The sequence below is a fragment of the Athalia rosae genome, chromosome 2 (genome assembly GCF_917208135.1).
Source record: "Athalia rosae chromosome 2, iyAthRosa1.1, whole genome shotgun sequence".
NCBI classification, from domain to species: domain Eukaryota; kingdom Metazoa; phylum Arthropoda; class Insecta; order Hymenoptera; family Athaliidae; genus Athalia; species Athalia rosae.
Window position 1 is genome coordinate 30,113,289 of NC_064027.1, and position 25,158 is coordinate 30,138,446.

General features: G+C 39.9%; 6 protein-coding genes across 9 annotated transcripts in view; 4 read left to right on the plus strand and 2 right to left on the minus strand.

Moving 5' to 3' along the window:
- LOC105688474 (disintegrin and metalloproteinase domain-containing protein 10-like) overlaps positions 1-2,899 on the minus strand; it is a 36,053-nt gene extending 33,154 nt beyond the window's left edge. Inside the window, exons 1-2 of one of the 2 annotated variants that reach the window (XM_048651511.1) lie at positions 2,672-2,897; positions 455-2,558 (exon numbers count right to left, since the gene is read on the minus strand). In XM_048651511.1, the coding sequence (XP_048507468.1) occupies positions 455-602 (148 nt within the window). In that variant the 5' untranslated portion in view covers positions 603-2,558; positions 2,672-2,897. Of the gene's footprint in view, positions 1-454 lie in introns of both variants that reach the window. The other variant, XR_001103192.3, reaches the window with a different exon arrangement.
- Positions 2,900-5,694: 2,795 nt separating this feature from the next.
- LOC105688476 (ATP-dependent RNA helicase abstrakt) lies at positions 5,695-8,602 on the minus strand. Its single transcript, XM_012404838.3, has 10 exons — positions 8,349-8,602; positions 8,001-8,271; positions 7,574-7,919; positions 7,348-7,481; positions 7,115-7,271; positions 6,846-7,008; positions 6,488-6,788; positions 6,258-6,407; positions 5,998-6,180; positions 5,695-5,909 (listed from the first exon to the last, which is right to left on the minus strand). The coding sequence occupies exons 1-10, from the start codon at positions 8,373-8,375 to the stop codon at positions 5,773-5,775; spliced, it is 1,869 nt and encodes a 622-aa protein (XP_012260261.1). The 5' UTR covers positions 8,376-8,602; the 3' UTR covers positions 5,695-5,772.
- A 31-nt stretch (positions 8,603-8,633) lies between these two features.
- On the plus strand, positions 8,634-14,279 carry LOC105688475 (protein TRC8 homolog). 3 transcript variants are annotated; one of them, XM_048650109.1, is made up of 5 exons: positions 8,634-9,692; positions 10,054-10,424; positions 10,493-13,698; positions 13,788-14,053; positions 14,163-14,279. In XM_048650109.1, exons 1-3 carry the CDS (start codon positions 9,410-9,412, stop codon positions 11,795-11,797), a joined length of 1,959 nt encoding a protein of 652 aa, XP_048506066.1. In that variant the 5' UTR covers positions 8,634-9,409; the 3' UTR covers positions 11,798-13,698; positions 13,788-14,053; positions 14,163-14,279. The 3 variants fall into 3 exon arrangements, with proteins under 3 accessions (XP_048506066.1, XP_048506067.1, XP_012260260.2); XM_048650110.1 differs by having other exon boundaries at positions 13,984-14,053; XM_012404837.3 differs by having other exon boundaries at positions 10,493-14,053.
- Positions 14,280-14,286: 7 nt separating this feature from the next.
- LOC125499778 (cilia- and flagella-associated protein 61-like) lies at positions 14,287-20,560 on the plus strand. Its single transcript, XM_048649224.1, has 12 exons — positions 14,287-17,110; positions 17,174-17,300; positions 17,456-17,824; positions 17,950-18,038; positions 18,121-18,377; positions 18,452-18,838; positions 18,933-19,186; positions 19,253-19,341; positions 19,475-19,796; positions 19,858-20,106; positions 20,179-20,301; positions 20,389-20,560. Exons 1-12 carry the CDS (start codon positions 16,948-16,950, stop codon positions 20,558-20,560), a joined length of 2,601 nt encoding a protein of 866 aa, XP_048505181.1. The 5' UTR covers positions 14,287-16,947.
- Positions 20,561-20,766: 206 nt separating this feature from the next.
- On the plus strand, positions 20,767-23,386 carry LOC125499779 (cilia- and flagella-associated protein 61-like). Its single transcript, XM_048649225.1, has 8 exons — positions 20,767-21,022; positions 21,117-21,286; positions 21,405-21,581; positions 21,657-21,815; positions 21,886-21,963; positions 22,118-22,234; positions 22,332-22,397; positions 22,622-23,386. Exons 1-8 carry the CDS (start codon positions 20,767-20,769, stop codon positions 22,832-22,834), a joined length of 1,236 nt encoding a protein of 411 aa, XP_048505182.1. The 3' UTR covers positions 22,835-23,386.
- A 415-nt stretch (positions 23,387-23,801) lies between these two features.
- Positions 23,802-25,047, plus strand: LOC105688400 (homeodomain-only protein-like). Its single transcript, XM_012404671.3, has 3 exons — positions 23,802-23,955; positions 24,137-24,375; positions 24,576-25,047. The coding sequence occupies exons 2-3, from the start codon at positions 24,178-24,180 to the stop codon at positions 24,648-24,650; spliced, it is 273 nt and encodes a 90-aa protein (XP_012260094.1). The 5' UTR covers positions 23,802-23,955; positions 24,137-24,177; the 3' UTR covers positions 24,651-25,047.
- Positions 25,048-25,158: the final 111 nt, after the last annotated feature.

A 25,158-nucleotide genomic window follows, 5' to 3' on the forward strand; every position in this document is an offset into this window, starting at 1 on the left:
CCGGTAACAGCTGCCGCGTAAAATAATAATTAATTATTTTTGTTTGACTAAAAAAACCGACAAAAAAACTAGAGAAAAGTAATTAAAAAAAAAAATAAAAAAACAACATCGATACTAATGATTCCGAGCGACATTATTTTCTGTAATTGGTACTCGTACGGGTTCGTTGGTATTTTTTTTTTTTTTTTCCTTTCAATTACAAAAAATGACAACCTCGCTGTAGGAACAGCCAACGAGTCACAGAATAACAATTTTCTTCGAAACAAAAAGAAAGAACGGCTTCAAACGAAACTATTGTACAGGTATAATTGTAGGTGACGATACGATATGCGTAAGAACTTTCAAGACTCGTTCTTTGTGTGTAATTTTCTTCGTTCTTCCAATTTCTCTTCCTGTACTCGTTCGGTTCGCTTTATACCTATACCTATATATCTTTATTCAAGGGTGCACTAACCTCTGTGTGGCGGCAGCGGATGAATAGGCGAAGCAACGACAACAATGAGAGGCATGCAGACTGTCCCAAGTAGCAGTAGGATGAGGAGGGCGACCTGAATCAGGTGCATCAACCGTCCCCGACATAATATCGTCCCCCCGCAGGACATTCTATAACTCCGATAAAAGCTGCTGCTGCTGCAGGACCGCGATATCCAGCGGGTGAAGGCTCGTATTTACTTCATCTATTTCAACACCGACGATAACACTTCTTATCCTTATTAGTCGTCTTTGTTTGAAAAAAAAATCACCGTAGGATCGAGTTATCCTTCGCAGGGGTTGGGTTGAAATTTCTTAAAATACTTTAATCGACACCGATAAATGCACCCCTCCTTTTTTAGGAGTCAGAAAAATGAAAGAAATAGAAGAAAAAAAAAGCTGCCAGCAGCATCACGCCGCTATCTTGATTTCTTATTATTATTTAATATCACAATAAATGTTATAACACTCGAGCACAAAATTTTCTTTTTAGACGAAGAGTCGATCGATCGATCTTTCGCTAAATAAAATTTAACACCAACGTACGGTAACAAGAAGAGCAACAATAACAATGACAAAAATAATGCTGCTACAAAACTGCAACGGAAACCCTCGAAGCGCATCACAGATTCTAATACGTATAGTCTTAATCAAATTACACAGATTATATGTTTCTTCGAATATATACGTCGAGCGTAATGTTTTATTATTGGAAATCGTGTGATTTTTTTTTTTTTTTTTCCAGAGAACACTAGGGTTTATTTTTCTTTCGACAGTTCGCTCTCGGGTATTTTTCGTCGTTTAGCACTCGCGGTACTTTTCAATCTTAAACAAGGACAAAAAAAAAGTAAACATACAACGAAACAACAACACCGTTATACGCACATTATATTCTGCAGGATTTTTAACAAATTTTTTGTCAATCAGAAATTAATTCCTGCACGCTACTATTTTTCATCGCCGATGTTTCTGTCTGTTACGACAGTCCGTTGATGCGATTTTCTTGTTTCCTACTCATCCTGTCGTCGGATGACAAAATTTTTTGGCAGCGATAAGGCGAAGTCAGTCTGAGCATGAAAAGTTGCATAAGCTTTTTATTACAACCCTCCATGGAAATATTTTTTTCAACAGATTTTCGAATTTTTTCGTCTTCGCTAGGACTATTTATACATACATGTAGTTGCAGTGTTCGTTTCTCGTGGAAGACCGATATAATATCATGGTTTCTTTTTTTTTTTTTGTCTTTTGAGGGTAATTTACAGTAATTATAGTCAGATCTTGTGTAATAGATCAGCTATCTTCGACAACAAAAATTTATCATAGGCGGTAAAGTAATAATCAATCGCAACTAAGTTTATCGTACAGTATACTTGCAATCACGAAAAGTGTTTTCAGATCGTGTGGGGCACATAAAATTTCACTTTTTAACCATAACGAAATCCTCATACGGTAGGGATACCTTTTAAACTATATCACACCGATTTTTGTCGTCTCACGAGATTGCGTTTCGATTATGCAAAACGCGACCAATTATTCCGGGAGTTTCGAATTTGCGAACGCTGCAGTTCTCCGTGGACCGTGTGTGCCTTTGTTCGTTGAGAGCGCGTTGTTTCTCTTCTTTGTCAGGTGTTATTTCGTGAATGTTCAAAATCATTCTGCGATACGTTTTTATCGGGTATACGAGTACATGGATTCGTAAAAAGACTAGGCATGTATTATACCTGCTCCACCAGCAGCATATAATCGGATAGATCTGGCATCACCGCTGCCGTTGCCGTTGCCGTTGCCGTTGCCGTTTCTGTCGGCCAGGTAACTACATTCTCCTTGAATGACTGTACCCAACCAACTATCACCAATACTCGGATACCCCATACTCATACATTCATGGAATTAAACAACCTCCGTCCCTCTCTATCTCTCGACTCTCGCGTCCTCTCCGTTCTCTCGCATACAGGTACCTCTATCTCATCGCCGCAAACTCGAGCTCTCAACACTCGACGTCCTCGATGACGAATCCAAACTTTTCACCTTTCGGCTCCTTATTCTCCTCCTCCTCTTCTCCTTCGTCTTCTTCTTCCGAATGTGTTCTTCCATACATCAAAGAGATGATTATTCGCTTATTTCAGGGCCCCGTTGTATTTCTTACGTGTACAAAATTATAAGAAAAAAATATCCCCCGCGCGAATCGGTATCTTTTTACCTCGTATCTTTCATCGTACTCCGACCTCGGTTCGTTACCCCGATCCAGGTGTTCTTTTCGCCGATTGATTCGTCGAAATGCGAAATTTTCACGATGCGATAATTTTGCTGGGGAAGGTCACGTGTACCTGTGCTCTGCGCTCTCGGGTCTCATCGGGCTCGAAAATCTACCTTCCTTTGCACCTGGACGGACGTGCGAGAATCGCGATCCGCGGTAGACTGAAAGCCCGAAAGGCCGTTTGCCTTCTCCCCTCTACTGTAGTAGGTCGGCTCTTTCATTCTCTCCTTTTTCATCTGACTGGTCGTCTCTCTCCTTCATTTCGCCCCCGCATGGGGAGGTAGCGAGAGAAACGACGGCGTCGTCGCGACGCCCCCGCGTCCTGCGAACCCCGTATTGGAAACCCCGTGACCCCTCAACGATAACGCGGATCAGTCGCGAACACGCGACCAAACCGGCGACGCACTCCGACTCCCCTATATCTCTATACGGATCCTTATTTTTACATTTATACATTATGGACGTACGTACGTACGTTATACGCACAGCGAATGGGTGTATCGTACATCAAGATTTTATATTTCAATCGATATATTCACCCATAGCTATATGTGTATCGCTTTAAATTCTACGACGAATCCGCCTAGCTTTTTTCCTATGCTTTAACTCTGCGGTTAATAAATTTTTTATACGATCGGGGGTGGATATGATCGACGTACATCGGCCGAAAATTCTATGGGGAAAACCCATAGAACCCCTGCGAACCTCTACCTTTTTTTCTTATAGAAAGCGAGACGCTCGGTTTATGCAGAATAATTGATAAACGATGTAGACATTGCGAGGGAATCATTGTGGAACTGCGTAGCTATGCTTAAATTCGATTCTAACCCACCGCATTTGAGTTTGAGAATTTTTTATATTTCAACCAATTTTTTGAGTGCTGAATTTTTGGAAGTTTGATAGAATTCTGTCTCGTGATTAGGCATCGAATGCGCCATTTTGGCTCACAAATCGTTGTCAATTCAAACGATATACTTTTCAGATTCGGATGGCCTGACTTCGATCAACGATTAGCTTCGTTTTAATTCAGTAATTTTAGAAATACTCGACTATTAAAAATGTCTAGGATTAAACTAAATGGGGATCAAAATTTTCGCACTTTCTGGGGATCCGGAGATTGCTTTATGGCTTGATGGTTCGTCCTCTGACCCTCCGGCGTATAATAATGCTGAATCTAGCATACAATATTCCACAAGTAAAGGGTTGTACGGGGTGGGTATAGAAGGTAGTTCTGAGTAGCTCATACTACGTGTGTATCAAAGGTAATCTCGTATTCATGCGGGGAGAAGAGAAAGAGAATGAAGAAGAGGAGGCAACGCGAGTTCTGAGCCAACTTATCGAGAGCAATGAGTGAAACCCCGTGTGCTTTCCGTATGTAATTCCTTGCTGCTCTTCGCGGTTTCGTCATCCGGCATATACTATAGTCGTAATGAGTATTTTTGTATTCTATGTATGTATACGTGCGTATAGGAGCACGTATATTCATAATTTTCGCACGTAATTATCCGATACTTTACCGGATCTTAGAGGGGAAAATCCCCTGAGAACCAACTGTGCGTTTCCAGGTTGAATAAATAATTGAAATTTTTGAATTCTTCACTCCGCCATCGCGCTGTAAAATTATACGACTGACAAAACTACTCGTGACGAGACTTCCGGGCACGCGGAGCTTTTTTCCATCCAATTTTTCCATATGCCCCCCGGCCAATTCGCCTTTCTTTTTTACACCCGCGGCATAATGACGTTTTGTCTCTGCCATAACTTTCCGTCCGTGAATAAAAAGCCTACCGATCCAAAGCGAATGAGTGTAATTGGATCAAACAAAAATCGCGATGCTGGAACGTAATGTTCTAATCCTATAATAGTATATTCGTTCCCATTTTCTTTCTACTCTACAAATGAAAGAAATTGGACATTATCATTGGAGAAATTGGAATTGAACATTTTTCTGGCGCGAGATCTTTGCGAATTTCGTAAAAAATCCGAGAAAAGAAGCTGGTCCAGCAATCTTTGAAATAGTTTGAAACTTAATACCGTATCTATGAAGGGAATGAATATTCAAGCTTGTAGAGGAATATGAACGCGGGTATTTAGCGTAATTGCATTCACAATGACGCTATTTCGCAACATAGAATTACTTCAAGTTTAATGTTCACCATTCAGCACGCCCTGTGCAAGACTTGAGAGCTTGAGATTTTACAACAATGGCGGCCTTATAGTCTCTGGCTCCGACTGGGTTGCTACGGTTTACGGTTGCCATTTTGACTTATAATTATTCCTATACTCTCTTAATGCTACCATATAATCTCTGACAAGACTCACTCTGATTATCTACTGTAATTATTTCGCGTCGAGCTTACTCCACCTGTGCTCCTGCTAATTCCCAAGCAAGAGACTGGCTGGAGAAACTTTTCGCCGGACAATGAATATCAAAAAACAAGCAACAATATCTATCAAACCGTCCACAATTATCGAATTTCCGTAAAATTCCCGTTCAATTCTTGTAAATTCAAGACCCATTGTATACATTCTCAAATAAACCATGATGATGTACAACTTGTACAGTTTTATTGTCTGGGATGGGAACCTTTTATGCCGTCTGCAGTCTCGGAAGGTAGAAACTGGGGTGGAATTCTTCAGTGTATTGAAAGTATTGGTTCAATTCTTATTATATTACCCACTTTATTCTTTTCAAAACTACGTCGATATAAGCTGCAGGAGAAACGTGTGAAGGTATAATATAAGTTTATAGCGCGATACAGAGCCCCTTGTATAGGATGGTAGAAAGCATGATAACAATATCATAGGATAAACCATAGAGAATGGGTCTAACTTCGGTTCAATCAATAGCTAGAAATCAATATACCAGCGATCTCAATTGTGTTAGTGATTTGAAACGGTTCAATTCTCCACTTATGTTGTAGGTACTTCGATAACGACGCATGTTTTAGGAATGTAAACTCACCTTTTGCGTATCAAAAATTCTTTTATTTACACAAGCTTTATTCAATTACATGTACAAATTTTATCATTACCAACACGAATCAATAGTCCGCAGCATTGCTGGCGAGATAATCACGACGACCGATATTAGAGGCCTGTTTATTCTGTATGGCTTCGAGTTTGGGACATTCTGTGATTCTATGACCCAATCCACCGCAGTAACTGCAACCACGTTCGTCTGAGGATGCGAAAAATAAAATAAAATGAATCACGGAGGCAAATAGTATATAATCTGCAGAATTCGATAGTTGAGTGAAATAACTGACCTCCAAGTTCCAAGTATTTTTCGTTCTCTGAGCAAAGCTCTAACAAGAATGGCGGTACCTTCTGTTTTGCTTCCATCAATAAGTGTTTCAAATCCAGCAAAACAGATTCGTCGTTTGCCTTGTTTATAAAAGTTGTCGCTATACCTGTACGCCCCGATCGACCGGTTCTTCCGATACGATGGACTGAAAATGAAATGAGATAATGTAATGATTGTGAAACAATTTCAAGAAGTTGTTACAGTGCGCAATTAAACACTGACCGTAGTTTTCAACGTCATCTGGCATGTCGTAATTTATTACATGCTGGACATCGGCAAAGTCAAGACCCTTAGACGCTACATCAGTCGCAACCAAAACGTCCTTCTGACCTGCTCGGAACGCTTCTACTGATCTAGATCGTTCCTCTTGATCTGGGGGGGAAAAAAATATTCTCGTGGGATACGACGCTCTGAAGAAGCACACCGACTGAAAAAATACAATTTTGATTTACCTTTTCCTCCGTGAATAGCAACAGCCTCAACACCTTTCAATAAAAGATATTCATGAATGGCATCGACATCCTGTTTCTTTTCGGCAAATATTAAAACGGGCGGCGTGGTTTTCTGAAGACATTCGAGGAGATAAACAATCTTTGCTTCCTGTTTGACGTACTCTACTTCTTGAATGACATTCATAGATGCTGCTCCAGCTCTACCCACATTTATCGTTACCGGCTTTACCAGAGCTGAGCGAGCAAAATTTTGGATTTTTTTCGGCATCGTAGCAGAAAATAGTAGCGTCTGTCTTTGACCCTGTGAAAAAAAGGACTTTATACCATGTTCTCTGACTATTGGAATCATCTAACTTACCCTGAAGAAAGAAAATATCGTTCGGACGTCTTCCTCGAAACCCATGTCTATCATTCGATCTGCTTCGTCCATACAAAGGTATCTACAAACACTTAGCTTCACCATTTTTTTGTCCAGCATATCCATTAGCCTTCCTGGTGTGGCTACCATTATGTGAACACCTCTGTAGAAACGCAAGAAGGTTTTGATAAAACTCAGAATTACCTACCTCAACAGTCTATACAGTATTGAGAAGTCCTGTGATGATAAAAAATAAATCTAATTTCGACCTGTTTATGACTTCGAGTGATTCAGAGACAGGAACGCCACCAATAGCAAGGCAGCTACGAATTTCTGGACAATTAGAATGGCGTAAAGCGTTGGTATAATGTTGGATAATGTCGTACGTTTGTTTGGCAAGTTCTCTTGATGGGCAAATGATTAGTCCTGAAAATATGAGAATAGAATTTTTAAAGTAGAATAATCTTCTACTTTGTCAGGATATTCACATTCCATCATTTACCATACGGCCCCTCATTGCGCATGAAAGGCATTGCTGTTTCTTGCTCCAAGCAAAACATGATCAGAGGTAAAACGAAAACCAGAGTTTTACCGCTTCCCGTAAAAGCTATACCAATCATATCTCGGCCGGATAATCTGTAAAAAAAAAGAAAGCTTCTGAGTGAGCACATTCATTTTTTCTATTGCCGAAGTCCCAGGCAGAAAGGCTTTGAGAAATCGATACTAACACTGTAGGAATCCCTTGGACCTGAATAGGTGTCGGCTTAATGATCCCTTTAGATTCCAAACCATTTAAAATGCCTCTGTGAAATTTCATTTCCTTAAAACTTTTGAGAGGTGGGGGAACATCTTCACCCTCTACAAGAATTCTTAGCTTTCTCCTGACTCTTTCATGCCGTGCTTCGTCAAATGTTAGAATAGTCCTCGGCAGCCGCCAGCTAGTCTTTATGGGATCATCATATTGGATTCCTTTTGCTAATTCGGCAACTCCCATTAAAGCCTTGTTTTCCGCAACACTTTCCAGTATCTTTTCCTCCTCCTTGAGCTGCCGTTCCATCGCACTCTCTTTTTTAGCTGAAATAATCCACCCAAAGACCAGTTTTACTTCTACAATACAACAATCGTACGTTTCCCATCTCTCATTGACATTATTACCTTCAGCCAGTTTTTTGAGTTCTGTATGCTGGTCCAGCAGAGATATGTTAAATTTGCGGCCCCATACTTGTCCGTCATCATCATCTCCATCATCTTTTTCGTTCTCACTGCTACTCTTGGTTCCAAATACTCCAGATCCTTCGTCCTTTAACTGACCTAATCTACCAAGCTTTGCCAACTGCTGTTTCTTTCGCTCCTTTATCGGAACATAAGGAACATATTCGCCATCTGAATCTGAGTCGCTATGCTTTCTGTGACTTCTTTTCGACTTCTGTGAATGAGAAATTAATTTTCAAGTTATTAGGAACTTAATTTATTATTTAGTAAAAGATTTCAGGGAAGACTAACCTTATGTGTGATATCTTTGTCCCCCATCGTGAAACGCTTGTTGAGAAATAATTGAAATTTTTTATCACAATCTTGCGAATATTGCCACTGAAATATCTATTTATTTTGTATTCAGCATATTTCTGACCATTTCTGCAAGAATAGAAAAACCTTTTGCCAGAGCTTCTGCCTGTCAACTGCAGAACTATAGCTCAATGAAAATCTCGTTCAATTTAGAGCCAGCAGGGTGCAGCCTAGGCCTTAATTTCTGTCTAGCCATTATCAGCTGTCAGCTGCAATTACGTTTGACAGGTTGATTTTTAGTTCGTCAGATAAATTCGAGTGTCATCAGAATCGTAACAATAATTACTCCTAGGAACTGTGTAATTTTAGTGATTCGATTTCTGGCTGAAATTACCAATTAATTCTTCACCTCGTCGAAAGAAACGAGATTTGAGATCTGTTTGCAAACTTTTTTGCTTTTACTGGTCGTTTAAGGATCAAGTTTATTGGTTAACACGATTATAATACGTACAAATATTGGGGGCTTACAAGTAAACGGAATAGAAAGGAAAGAGAACAAGGATAATATATTATTGCGCAAGCAGGTACAAGTTTCACCAGTGGAGTTTGCTTATTTATTCAACGCGTGTAAAAAAATAACGAATCCCTTAAAATTCAACCCCTTGCGTTTGATTTGTACTGGCTCCATCTGTTCAGTATATTTTAAAGTTCAAAATTCATCCTTGTGCAGGGTCCAGGAGTATCAAGTTCAGTGTGTATGTTGTAACAGTTTTTAACCTCGAAGTAACTTGGAAATTGTGTATACGTTTAATTGAATACGACCTTTAGCTAAATATCAATGATAATTTATGGTGAAATGTGTTTTCAAAGGCCCTGAGACCTCAGAGTGGTGCTGCGAAGTGTGATTCTAACTGCTCCCGATTAACGACTTCAAATATAACAAAATCAACTAAATTAAAACTATAAGAACTTGAATAATTGTGGGAATTATTAAACTGACATTATTTCATACCCAATCACTCCACTTAATTAAAAAGACAACATCAATAACGACAAACATGACCAACATACGCAGCAGAGTTCTTTACGTGGCGGATGTGGTCATGCGAGTACCTCCACTTTTTATAATAGATGAGCTGCTTAGGGTTGGTCTTGGTTTACCAACTGAAAATCTTGTCCTCAATGAGACCGACAATGGTTTTGTAAATGTCCCTGACTCGCTTGTTGGGTCCCTTGTTGGAGTTACAACGGAGGCCAATTTGCTTCATCAGTATGAATCCAATCAGCAATTTTACCAATTGTACTTAATTACGGCGCTGAAATTCATCCTTTGCTGTTTGGGTAAGAATGAACAGTATTTATTAATTTTTATTCGATGTTCTGGGTGGCCCATTGAATTTGTCGAATGATCTTTTAGTCTGCCAGTTAGTCAGTAGTATTTGGACAGTAAACTCACAATAAACGCAGGTCACTGTATTAATTATACAAAGTGCTCTCAATACCCAGTTCTGCAAGTCATTAGTATTGACAGCCATGCTACAGAATAGTAATATAATGCTATGGAGAGGAAATCGCAGCCATTGTTTTGTCAATAGCTTTTTATTGATCGATTAGTTAAATTATGAACTTTGATTGTGCAGTATCGGTTATTGCCGTTTGCAGTTATGAATATACTATATCCTTTCAATCTCACTTATTACAGGATGCGCTGCAGCGCTTTGCACCTTTATGCTTCAGACCAAGCATCTCGTCCTTGTCTACTTGTACCTGATATCTGTTGGGGTAATATTTGTCTCTTATTGGTCTAACGTCAGCACGGTAAAAGCGATAATTTCTTGCACCAGTGTAAACGGAACAACAACAAGCATATTGGATGATGTTTTGAACCTCGATTTAAACAAAGTCTTAGACTTTGACGGCCCAGGGTTCTTGGTCATACAAAATTACATGCTTCAATGTACTCTAGCCCTGATTTTCTGCTATATACATTTGGCTCCAAGGTATTCAATCATCCAAAAGTTGCTCGTATTCAGCCTAATGGCACCCTCCATACTTGCAGCTCTTCCATTACCGGTAAGCAACATAATCCTAAATCGTGGTGCTATTATGAACTTAGAATTTAAACAATAATTGTTCCACAGGTTCGGATTTTGCACCATGCCCCTGTCTTTGCCACTCTGCTTCCTTTGGCTGTCTCAAAATTCGTTCTTTGGTACAACGCGGTCTCTATGGGTCAAATCATCTACTCCGGTTATCAGCATGCCCGTACCTTCATAAGTAGCTACGGGTTGTCGGCTCTTGTAGAGGCAGAATGGACTCGATTAAACGTCCCAAGGGTCTTGAGAACATTTTGGACTCTCAGAGTCACTGAACAGATTTTACAAATCCTTGGAAATCACTACGAGGACGAGAGCTTCAACTACTACATAATGATCCGCACTCTCTTGATTAATGGGTGCGAAACACTCACTGCGGTTCTCGGAATGACCAGCATCATATCTTCCATTTGTCACTACATAGGGTGTTTCTTCCAATGGATTTTGCTCACGGAAGACAAAGAGGATCTCAAGAGCATCGGAACTACTTCTGCCATCTTGTTTTATACCCTCTGTCTTCAAACCGGACTGACTAGTCTCCAAAGAGAGATGCGTCTGAATAGGCTGTGCAGAAATTTTTGTCTCCTATTTACCGCTCTTTTACATTTTGTTCACAATATTGTGAATCCTCTACTAATGTCACTCAGTGCTTCACGCAATCCAGCACTTCACAGACATTTGCGAGCTCTGTTAGTCTGCGCTTTTCTCATCATCTTTCCAATTCATTTGTTATGCTTTTTGTGGTCGCACTTCCCGATTAGCACATGGCTTCTAGCTGTCACAGCATTCAGTGTCGAAGTTATAGTTAAAGTGTTAGTTTCTCTTGCAATATATTCGCTGTTTCTTTACGACGCCTGCCGTCGTTCTTTCTGGGAACAGTTGGACGATTATGTTTACTACATAAGAGTGTTCGGCAACACTGTAGAATTTGCATTTGGCTTATTTTTGCTTTTCAACGGTTTATGGATTCTGATATTCGAGTCTGGCGGTGCTATACGAGCTGTAATGATGTGCATCCACGCATACTTCAATATTTGGTGCGAAGCTAAAGCTGGATGGAGCGTCTTTATGAAACGAAGGACTGCCGTAAACAAAATAAATTCTTTGCCCGAAGCTAAAACTGAACAATTGACAAACTTAGATGATGTTTGCGCTATTTGTTACCAGGAAATGAACAGCGCAAAGATCACTAGGTGCAATCATTTCTTTCACGGCGTATGTTTGAGGAAGTGGTTATACGTTCAGGACCGATGTCCTTTGTGCCATGACATTTTATATAGAGTCGACAGTCCGCACGACAGCACAGATAACATATCTGCGATAACTGACCAAGAGGGAAGAAATCGTTGAGTGCAAAGAAATATAGGATTCAATAAAAACTTGTTTGTTGCCTCAACTGGTAAATCGATGAAATTTCAGGGGTAAACACATAGGGATTGGAAAGGCGCAGGTTTGCAGTCCGAATTACAGACAATATGTCGAAACAGTTGAACCGAGGATAGTTTTGGAAATGGCGGAGCTACATTGTGATGTAATTATAAAAAATAAATTATATTGTTATAAACTACGGAATTTAATGTTCCAGGTATTAATTTTATTATTTAATATCTCCATATAGTATACCTACATTAATTGAACAAGTTTTTTCTTCTCGCTTCTCAACACATCAGACTAATCAAATCTTTTCAGAATATGAAATATTATTAATAACAATAATTTAGGACAAAGAATTTCAACTATGCATAATGCCAATAATATAACAATAATGACATACTGAAACATATTTATTTGATTCGTTATCAAAGATGCATAAAATATAAATAATCTATTTATTCCCGAATCAACCGTACAGACAACTTTTTTGACCTGAAAGGCGGGACTAAAGTTGAATTTGATTCCCTACTATACTTTTCTCCTGCATTTTACGAAGAAAAGTAAATTTGCAGGACAAAATGTAAATTACCGGGACGAAAAGTGGTCTTCACAGTTGTGTCGGGAATAAAGTCCCATATGCAACGCAGGAATAAAGCTAATCATTCCCTGGGGCAGTGCAGTCGTCCGCGGGAATAAACTGCAGCTTTATTCCCTTGTTGCTTATTGTACTATTAAGGTAGTCATTTGATATATCAATAAGGAGTAAAATTGATCGTCAAATTCTAAATTTCATCTGCCCACGCCGCTCCCCGACACAAATAATCCCGAACCTTTCGTATTTCTCACAATCGGTTTTATTCTTGACATAATTACCAGTGAATTCCGTTAGTAAATTTTCACTATTGCTGTGATCAGCTGTCCATAATCATAAATTAAAATGTCTTTATCGTCTATACAGATTTTATAATTATTATCATATACCTGTACTAGAAAAGCGATGAGCATAAATTTTAATCGATAAACAACATAACGAAAAAGTTTCAATACGCTAATGAATATATCCATGAGCTTGACACAGACGATTTGTGTCTTTTGTACATAAATATATATTATATATATTGTATAGTGGTCTTAATTTGAATAAATTGATACCTGATTATTGATAATAATAAAAATCATAATAATCGTAACGACACAATCACAATAACAAAAAGATTCATAGAGTCGTTTGACAATTAATTAAAAGACTTCTACGATTAATTTATTTATCATTGTAATAGTTATCGACACAAATATGCCTATTATTATTCTGAATAATATTTTTTTCGACGATATTACCCTATTTTACGTTGATATCATGTATGTACATACATATACCCAAAAGAAATAGCTAACCACACAAATATTTCTACAATAAACTATATATATTTTATGATTTATAGAAATTTATGAGAGGATTTATACTTCCCGATTTACCGATGATAATGATAATGAATATCATTTGAAATAATACCATAAACATTTTCTTCTCGTTGTCAAATTTTTTATGTACATTTCTTACTTATTTTTTTTACTTATTTCCGAATTATTTCTCCCATTGCGATGGTCGAATGAACACCTATTTTTCAAGATAGGACGCGCATGTTATTGCAATTCATAGATAAAAACCTATGCAATTTCAGCGCATGAATTATTCACCGAGTTAAATAGGATGTGACGTAATCGCTTCACAAACTGCGCATTGATCATATTTTTTGGCTATAGACACGATTTTACGCTCGCAATTTGCGATGGTCGGTTAGTCACTTATACTTATTGAAATTACACGGAAATTTAAAAGGACCGAATAGACGGTCTCTCATTCCTCGTGTCCAATGGTAAGAGGTCCTGAATACGCGAAATAGCACGAGAGCTTTCAGATTTTCAACGCACAAAAAAGCATTCATTTCTTCTCACCACTTTTCAGCGTAATTCTTTTTTAATCGCTCAATTTGAAACGTTCCGTACACACCCATGACATTTTTTATTCACGAAACGAAAAGATACGCACGATACGGTTTGTCAATGCCATAATCGACGATGAATGATTGATTTCAATTAAAACTTTGAACTTGGCGGCGGTGGTGCGCATGCCATGATCACCCATTCACCGCACTACCTAGGCTCGAACTTCAGTTTGGCGCGCACCTTCGTCGTAAGCGGTTGTGGCGATTTGGAACGCACTTTCAGACGGTTAGTTTTCCGCATCTCCTACTATCATTTCCTGTTTTTTTTTTTTTTCATCGTCGAATACTTACGACTATATGGAATATAATCAAATGAAATTTTCAATCACATACAGCGAATGCGGATAATTCGAAAACAAACGCAAAGATCCTTTCTTCATCTGGATTCGCGAGAGCAATAACATCAACAATAACTTCTTCTCCGCAGCCTTCGAAGTGAACAACAAATATTGGTAAGTCAATTTTCATATTACCATTTTCGTTCTAGTTGGGTGTGGAAAGCGTATGTTGATTATATCGAGGACTATGTTACAAAGACATACATTTCAACAATCAAAACCAAGGAAAATCGCCATATTATCAATCATAACTACCCTAAATAATTACGTCCAATACTTGTGATAAAAAAGAAAAAACCATACGTTGGATATCGTATCCGATTCACAGCAACGATGATAATAACGTTATTGTTGTTTCAAGAGAACGACGTTGTATTGTATTCAAAAATAGTTTTGTCAAAAATTATACCGTAGTGTTGTGTACTTGGCCAGTTTCCAAAAACACAGGAAGGTTGGATCTAAATTAGCTCAAAATCTGCGCGATGAATCATTTTTTTTTTTTTTATTCCTTCAACTTGACTTTTATTAGTTCAAGTTTTGTTATCGCAGGTGTCCCAATGAATAAACTGCACATCAATAACTTACAAATGTGTCGCCCCATAAAACTTATCACCAAAGTGCTGAAACTTTTTCTCTATTCAAGACACGCGGTTGTCGTACGCTATGCTTATTTTTCTGTGAACGAATAACGAATAAACGTATTAAATAACAACTCTACGAACGCTCGTAGTCTCTTAAATTATTCAAGGATTTCAAGTGGTTTTTAGAGACCTTCGAACAGAAACCACACAAAAAAATTTTTACGAACCACGTCCCGACTGTGTAGGTATCAGCTAAAATTGTACATCGATGTGTCATTTCATTCATGCCTACATCATCGCTGTGGTAGCAATTAAAAATTTGTTCAAAAAATCGTTCGTTTCGTTCGATTGTACGGAAAAAAAGTGCGCGAAGAAAATGAATTCAGGTGTACAATGGAAAGATTGTCGGTTGCTGCAAGAGCTTCTTCCTCTATTTTATTTCTGCTCGTGGTCGTCGTTTCACTGCACAGATACGAAAGAGCATGTACTTAATTTAAAATTCGATTAAGGCAATGGAATTAGGGCTGTCTATAGGTATAGGTGGACGTATTCCATGTGCATCACTTTATACTCTTATCTATATCGACTTCGGCATACCGAGCCAATCAGAGTAGAATAAATCACATATACTTACTGATAATCCGAATCTGCTTCGTGCAGGACTTTCTGTAACATCGAGAAAAGCTGAATCGCAGTTTATAAGGATATTTCTCAAGTTTCAACGATTTCGGAACGGTTGGGAAGATCGTTGCGTCGTACTCGGACGTCGTCTATTATCTATCGCTTGATACAGGTATATTTGTGCGATACAAACGTTGTACACGTATAGAAATACAAGGCGCATTATATTATGCAGGTCTGGTTGACGTCTGCAACGGACGGTATTGCCCCGATCGCTTCGGGCAGTTCCCACAAAGTTCACCGGCTCCTTCGCGCTCCGTCCACTCTCGTTGTGCACACACGTATTTACGATTAGATTGATGAATTAATACACACATACGTATCGTAATGACACGACATGCGTCTCTGTGTTATTTTTCGATAGATTAAAAAATTCTGCGCTTTTTCAAATGCATTTTCTATCGGTTCGTTCGATTCGTTCGAATGGATGGATTTGAATTTCGATTCCATAATTTTTTCTCAAACGCGATTAATTGGAAAGCGTTATTCTTATCGTTCTTCGATCACCGCGTCATATAGGTCTATGTTCATGCGATGTGTTTTTATGGTGAAAATTTGCACAATTTTACCAGATTTGACAATTCGTCATCGTTCTTACGGCGGTTGCTCCGCTGCGGTGTCGCGTTCCAAGTCGCGTTTCGTCTCCTAACACGCGTTTCAAGTTTTCCCATCACCGCGATTTCCTAACGTCTGTCTTATACTTATTTATACTCGAGATACACAGGCAGCGGTAGCTTTCTCCTCAACTCGTATAGAAAATCCACACAGACGTAGGTATAATGTAGGTACACGTATTACACACACGCGTGCCTGAGAGATTTAAGGCGCAGATGTTTATTAATTTATCTATTTATTTATTTATGAACCTACGTGGACGTTGTACGCCCATAATAATAGAGCTGCAGGACCTGAATGGGGGATGTATAGGTATATACATAACCTGATAATCGTTAGGTATGTCACGAATATCCACTTACACCATGCGGATGAAAGAGATTTCCGACGTACGAGAGCGGCGAGAAATTCCCCCCATAGAAAAATGGCGGAGAACCGAATTTATGGATTTTAAAAAATTGGGAGAACTCGCGGGAAGGGAAACCGAAGACGTCTTCGGAAACGCCGACCCCTTGATCGTTTCGTAAGATTTCATTTGAGGAATGAGACAGATAAAGTTATCAACGATAACGAAAAGACTTAATTTAATTAACGAATAAAACTCATCGCTATGCAGTGAAGTTTCGAGTATTTCGCTCGTGCAGATCAACGCCGAGGATGAGGTGGTTTCGAATATTTCTCTCAATAATTATCCGAATATTCCGTCGATCCCTGCTCACGGGTGGTTGGAATGGATATCCCGACATTACGGGTGAGAATTCTTCGACGACCTCGTCGTTCCCTGGCTCTGGTTTTTAGTTTTCCTCCAGGTCGATCGATTTCAAAGTTTCGAATACGACCGAATCGAAAATTCGAAGCTTTTGGCGAGTGAACGACGGAATTTTGTCGAGCGGTTCTTTTTCAGGATGCACGGGATTACGGAAAGGAATACTTTATTCGTGCACATGCTTTTATGGGACGTCAGATACAAGGATTCCGAATTTTACAAACGTCTGCTGGACGCAGTTTTCATATCGAATATCCACGCGACCCACGTTATCCTGATAATGCCGCCATTGGTTACGCCAGGTAGACAGATTATCGATTGATAAAGCCCTACGTGGAATAAAAAAATCTAGACAATATCCGCAGCAAAATTCATCGAAGAAAATATGACGAGAATAGTTCCGAACGGTGAAACCGATACGTACAGAGTGCAAGGGCTCTATTTGAGTCTCCGTCACGTTCACTGTCCAAGATTGAAAATTCGCCGTGTCGTGTGAGTAATAAAAATCGTCTGATAATCTAGGCGTTTCGTCGCGCGACTACCGAAATTCGAATAGTGTAAGGTAGCGGTAGGTGAACGCTGGGGATCGGTCGACGGCGGTAATATCGACGATAACAATAATAGCTGACACTAACGACGGCCGTCAGGGAGGAGGACAACGACGACATTATTCCGATTCTGGACCGTGAATCCGAGCGGTTCAAGGAACTCTACGGAGAATTTTACATAAGCGAGATGATGCGATATCCAGACGGTATTCGTCAGATGGTCGTCGCGGAATCATCGGACGGTCTGGCGAACGGGGTTTTGTGCCTCAATAAAATCGTCGACGTTGATACTTTGACGCAACACTTCGAACTCGGACCTTATCACGGACTCGGGAAGAGGCCGCGAGAACATTCGACAACGGCCGAAACTAATACCGGAGATGAAACGATATTCGACGGGTCTCTCGTTTATAATCCCAACAGCCGAATCATATTCCCCATGGAGGAGCTCTCGAGGAAAGACCACTTGTTAGTATCCCGTTCGATAAATATCGTTGAGAACGTGAAAATGCGAAGATAAATATCCATCGTCGGTTTTTTTTTTGCTGCTCAATTTTCGGAGCTTCTGATGATTTATTTTTCCTGGATTACAGCAAGATCAAACCTAGTTCGAATCCCTCGACGTTGCGGTCTGCTGATTCGCGTACAGAGACGGACGAAGATCGCTGGTCGAAAAGAGCCGGTTTGATATTTATCGTGTTTCACGTAGTTTCGAGTGTGAAATCATTTGCTCGGAAATCGACGAATCGTTTGAAATATTCAAGAGTGGAACGAGGACGAGATCGTTTGGTGTTCCGAGGACAGAGTGGCGGTCGCGTGCAAGGAATCGTCGAAGGACGCACCCTGTCCGGGCTGCAGTCGCAGAAGAACCAAGAGTTTGGATTTCGAGAGTACTCCAACCGTGATCCCGGACAATACCGAAGCCGAGAAAATTGACGGAGGTGGATTCAACGCTGAGATCGATCGAGTCGCCGGAGAAGAGAGCGAAGAAAACGAAGCTTCCGAAATTCCTGTGGAAACGGTATTTGAAAAAATGATTCGTCGCGATGCTAAAATCGAAGTATGACGTTTCTTTTTATAATCTCAACGCGACAGACGATCGTAGATTCCGGTAGCGTCGACGACGTTGGACCGTTGGCACCGGACGAGAGCGAGAGGGATGTGCGTCGGTCTTCCGCACCGCGTTTGTCGGCGAAAATCCATGAGAATGAATATTTTCATTCGGAAGAGACGGATCGCGTCACTTCCCCGTCAATCCCGGTGGAAATAAGTCCCCGGAGGACGCTCCTCGCTGCTGGAACTCGTAGCGATGCCGAATGCAACGCGTTCGCCATGGAATTATTCAGCATGAGAGATGGAATCGACGAAAGGTTGTCCTACGATTACCTCGAAGCCGTCTTCGAGTGTTTCCCCGATCAGGATTATTGCATTTTTCTCATCCCTCCGTACTTCCCGACTTTTCCAATGCTCCAAAACTTCGTGGTTCGTCCAACTTTTTCTAAACTCATAATTTTCAATTTTTGATTTTCATCATTTTCTTCACGTTTTTCAAAATTTCTTCTCCGTGTGAAACCAGCGAGTTCCACTGCGTTTCGACAAGGATTACCCCATGGTATTGTATTTGGTACACCGCGCCAGCGTGGTCGGCGATTTCAGAACGAGGGAAGCAAACGCCTCCGACGTTCCGGCAGCGGCGGAATTGCTCGCAAATTTACCGAACCGGGGTACCGATATTTTGGGCGACCTCGAATTTGCCCTGCAAAGTCACACGCCCTATTCGGCATTCGTGTTTCTGTGCAACGACACCCTCGTAGGACTCGCTGTGCTATGGTACGAATCGCGGATTTCCGAATACCTGGACACCCGACGATAATAAAATAATCCCAACCATTTCAGCCGCGAAAACGAAATCGAATGGATTCGGAATCGCTACCGGATAGACGATTTTATATCTTTCGAAAAAGCTCCCCTGGATAGCCACGCGCGTATAATCCATCTGACCGTGATGCCGATCTTCTCGAATCTTCATCGTTACTTTTTTCAAGAACTGATGCGACTGTTCGACAAAAACGCTTTGTATTATCGATTGTCTCGCGATGACCGCAGCGCCCTGGTGAGCCACAACGATCGCCCTCCCCGTTGATACCAAAAACTATCACAACCACATCGTTTCGACTCGTATACCGCAGACTCGCACGGCACCGATTTCAACATTTTTGGCCGAAATGATCCCCGTTCCGCCGAGGAGACAGCTGAAAATACACCGTTCCGACGATCGAGCGAACGATCGAGCTCCCGAAAAAACTCCCACCGATAATTTTGCACTTTACATGATGGTGCCGAAGGTTGCGAGCGTTTCGAAAATCGACGTCAACGTCAGAATCGTCGTTGTCGGTGCTTCGGATTGCGGCTTGGCGGTTATAGAAAGCCTGGCTTTCGGGTAGATTCATATGAAAACGAAGAAAAAAAAATAGAGAAAGAATCCAGACTAATTAACTTTCTTTTCTGGGCTCGTTTTACATACCGCGTTTCATTTCTGATTTCAACTCAATTAGTCCGAACGCGTCCTCGATCGGCTTCACGAACTTGACTCTGGTATCCCAAAATGGAATTCCGTTCGAAAATCGCCCCGACGATTTGGAACAGGACGAACTTCCGTTCGGTGGACGTTATTCAAAGGATTACCGTCACCTCATCGGATCCAGATCGTGGATCAACGTCGTCCATGGGACGCTAACCGCTATTCGCAGGTATTGCAGTATAGAGATTTGTCTAATTTTTTGTCGTCGTTGTTAGATAAATTTTTTTCAATCGCGTCGCAGGAAAGACAAATACGTGAGCGTGTCGAGCATGGGAAGAATTTCATACGATTATTTGGTCCTGACTTGCGGAGTTCAGTATCAAAGGCCACAATTCATCGACGAATTGAGAGCTGGGAGAAGAGGGTAATATCGCACACGCTTTTAATTCTGGAGTCATCGAGTTTTCACGTCGTCTAACAATTTCGATGACCTTATCGAAACGCGATTCAGGGAACACAAGGATTACCCGAACCCTGAGAACTGTTTGACGGTGAACAGCGAACGAGATATGGCCAATTGTTTGGAGTACTGCAAACGAGTGGTGGCAGCGAATCCCTCCAGTCAGTTCGAGTTCGTCTTCTACTTCGAAAAATTCATCGTTCGCGTATCCGATGAAATTTAAAATATCGTCACCGTCTGCTCGATGATTTTTACGCAGGTGCAATAATCTTCTACGGACGAAACATCGACTGCTATTCGGCGATGGCCACCCTTCTGAAATATGGAATCAATGGAGGAAACATAATTTTAATCGAACCGTTTGTGAATATTTGCGCCTCGCGAAGTTCGTACGATGTTTTTGAAAATAACGAGGTGAACGTGTGCAGAATGTCCGTGATCACGAGACGTAAAAGTTTCAAATGTCATGTGATACAGATCGAAGAAGCGGTGACGAATGCCATCGATGAGGCCGGTGTAACCGTTCTGTCTGGTTGGGATCTAGTCGATTGGGTTCTCGAAGAGGACGAGAATGATTTTTTCATCGAGACTTTGATATTGGAACACAAGTTGGAACGGAAGGAACTTCGTTGCGACGTGTTATTCAATTTCCGAGGAAAAACCATCAATCTGGATACTTTCCTTGGTACATCGACGATCAACCCTTCCGATCGATACGTTTTGTCTTCGTCAATTTTCCCTTGTTCTCTCACGCGAATTCCGCTGTGATTACGTTTCAGCCATTTGTCAAGCTGGACTCGTATTCGACGAATCTCTGGTCATAGACCCAGAATTTCGAACCAACGATCCGTTTATTTTCGCCGCCGGTACGATAACCAAATATTCCAGGAGATTTTACGCCGACGAATTGTCCCACAAACACCAAAACCTCGTCGAAGTCGGTGAACGGGTCAGAATCTGTAGACTTCCTTCTTTGATTGGATTTTTTTTTTTCCTTTTTTTTCTCTATTCCATTTCTCTGAACCTCAGTTTTGTCTTCAACTTTCACTTTTTCGCCCGGTAATCAGCTCGGCAAGAAACTCGTGGACATTCTTGAACCGAAAAACTACAACGTCGAGAAAAAACATTCGTCAACCCACAGTCCGATGACGGAAGCTGTGTCCGCACTGGATGCGGTGATACCGGTTTTCCGAATGCCGATAATAACTTATTGCAAACTTCCCGGAGGATTTATTTACCTGAACGTAAAAAAACCCGGAAAAAGTCAGGAAACTTCTCACGATAACGACGTACGCTACCGTCCGATCGTCGCCCTTTAGGAACACGCTGTTTTAATCTTTTCGTTTGTCTTTCAACATTTTTCATGTTCGCAGGACCTGTTTCTGATCACGGGATCCCCCGTCTCTGAAATCGGATACTTTAGAATCCATTTGAACCAATTCGAAACCGTCGAGACTATCACTTGTCTCAGTAAAAAGGTTTGGAAATCCGACCACCCGGTGTCGTTATTATTATTTCAATTGGTAATTTCTTTGATGTGATTTTAAGGAATTCGAGATTGAAAATATCATCGCGATATGGGGCAAGCACGAAACGCTCTTGAACGATCTCAAACTCAGATTCAAAGTACGTTTATTGAGTAAACCCCGTAAAACTATTTTATTTCCCCTACTTTCGTTTTAATAATTTTTTCCTTCGCAACTCAGTCGCTGTATAACAGTGAATTTTTTTTGCAATCTTTTACTGATTATTTTTATTGCGTTTCTCTTTTTTCATCCAGAGTTCCACAATTCCGGATTTGTATTCTTACTTTCGCGAACCATGGGCAGCCGCTCTATTTTTGGACAGATTCGATTGTCTCAGGGTTGAAAATCGCGCCACGCTCCTATCCTCAACGGTCAGATATTGAGAAAAAAAAACTGCGATCTATCGCCATGTCTTCTTGATTGACATTTCGATTTGATTTTTTCAAAATGCTTTACTACATAATACAGGTAGTTTGCGGTGATACGCTGATCGACGACTGCGTCAAAGCTTTTGTGAAATCGAAATGGGAAGCTGTAAGTTTGTTCTTTCGCTAAAATTCGAAAGTCTTATGTTATTTTTCTTTATTTTTTCATTAACAGAAAAAAAGGAGAATATATGGTCGTACGATCATAAAGATTGATAATTTGATCCTTTCTCCGAAAAATGAATTTATATAATTAATCATTCCAAGTACACCTACTTAATGCTATTTTAATTCCTGTTTCCGCACGTATGCTTAATGCAAACCTAATTGAAGATGAGACCGGAAGATCGCGAGAAAATTGAAGCTCGTTACGCGGGTTCGGTGTACCAGGAAGAGCTCGAAAATTCTCTCGTTGATTTTCTACAATATTCAGAATCTCAACTTCCAATGTACGCCAATCCACGTTTCATAAGGAATTTACTAGACGAAGTTGAAAATTTCAAAGGCGACCCTTTGTTCAGGAAACGCACCTCGAACTCTAACTAGGCAATCGATCAATTTAATAATTGTACTTGTAATTGTCACCCACCAATTGGAATGAAGAAAAAATAAACAAATTACGAGAAAAAAACTGTAACAAAAAATAAAACCAATTTAACGGAAAAAAGGTCATTCGTAAGAACGACGCGACTGACGCCCACGTGTCGCTTTTATACGTCGGAAGACTACTCTAGTCTCCCGATACGCAACTCCTTAATTAGCTATAGCTGGCGAACAGATATATGTTAATTATATGTATAATATATTCATATACGTATCACGTCACTGTCTACATAAATTCCTAAGTTTTTTTTTTTTTAATGTTCTGTTCCGTTCGTTTTTTTTTTTTTTTTTTGTTGCTTTTATTCATTTCATAATTATTCATACGTGTATATTATATCATTCCTCTGTAGTGCTTTGCATTTTCTTTTTCCTTCGCTTGTCATCGCTCTCAAACACCGTCAAAACGTTTTTTTTTCAATTGAATTTTTGAGTTTCAATATCTTTCTTTCTTTGCAGCTCACTATTTTAGTTTTCAAAAATTTTGTGCCACTTAGACACAGCTCACGAACAGTGCAAACAATTCTTTCTCTATAAATTTATTCGTTTAGTTTTTTTTATCAACTCATAATAAGAAAAAATCAATCACCGAATGAAAAATTGTAAAGAAAATCGAAACTGCGGAAACAATTAAAATATAACGCGATGAAGAAAAAATAAGAATCTTTTATAACCGTAGGCTTCGGATCGAAGGATTAGTTCGGTACGATATGCCATCGCATGTGGTCACTTAAACGCGACATACCTCTACGTCTAGTTATGTTTGCTATACATACGGTGTAGATACAAGTGTATAAGCACGGGTGATTCTGGACAATTACCAAGATCGTCCCCCGCTGTTTCATCACACTATTACACGTACTGAGCTCACAGAAATACATTATTATATTATTATTCAACCTACAACTAGACCCACAGCCGCAGGTCAATGTCGAATTAAATTTATAACGCCACGTCGGTTTGTTGTTGCAAACTCCCGTAGTCGTCAACATATCGACACGCCGTACTGCGCCCACATTCTACGGATTTTATCGGGATTTTCGTTTTGCTCGTCAAGAACGATCGAGGTTGAAACTTTGATAGCGAAATTTGTCAGTAACTGAGAAACCGAAATTTCTGAATTATCGGATAACCGGATGCAAGTGCAAATATCGAGAAGAACATGCGTCTCGCCTTCGTTGTATTTGCACGGTATACCCATTTATAGCTATTGATTTCTAAACTTCTCGAATTTACTTTTTTTTCCAGATAAGAGCCGATAAAAAAGTTGAATAAATAAAATCCTCAAGATGTTGAAATCCGCAATTTCACCGGGATTCTCTCCTACCGGAGATGGCGGAGGCGTTCAAGGGCGAAGAATAATTCGTTTGACCATTGACCAGGAGGCTGTTCTGCAGGAACAATTCAACAGGTGTCCCAGGGCTCCCCATACTGCAGATATCGTTCTTCTAGCTGCGGAAACTGGTCTTTCGGAAGCGGATGTTCAGGTGACTACACTGAAAGTTTGCGTTGATTATTCAACACCTAGCTGTATATTAATGTAATTACGTAGCATAGTTACCCCTCAAGTTACCCACATCATCATCCCTCTACTTGAAATTTATTAGACTTTACTTTTAAATCGCCTTGTACAGCTGCAATTGCGTATACCGATGATATATCGCTATTTTAATTTTTTTATCTATAGGGCTGGTACGCGGTACGGCTGGGCCAATGGAGGAAGGAACAAGGACTGGGTGGAAATCTCCACTTCAGCAACTGATTTCGTTCATACATATTCACCGCAATATGTGTGAATGCGTCTACCTGCGTAATATTAATAATAACAATAATAATAATATTAATAATTATAATGATAATAATAATAACATCGAACATGATAATAATATAATCTGCAGTGCAAAGCATAATTGATTAGGATATCTGTTGATGAGGCAAAACGCGACGCCCATAAGCACAGATTTTGTTTTCGAGTCCCTTGATATTTCAAAAATTGACCATAATAAAAAAATAACGATAATATGATTAATTTTACAGGCAGCTCAACAAAATTGACAAATTGTAATAGTATACATAATTGATTGCTTCACTTCTTCGGTAATGAATATTGTACATATTATATATATTAGTTATGAAATATATTTTTGAGTAATTAAAAATTTTTATTCTGTCGTCAACTGAGATAAGACACTCCGTCATTACACTACAACATTATTACACAAAAAACTCATTGTTTGAAAACTTTTACGATGAAAAAGTCAAGAAAAATC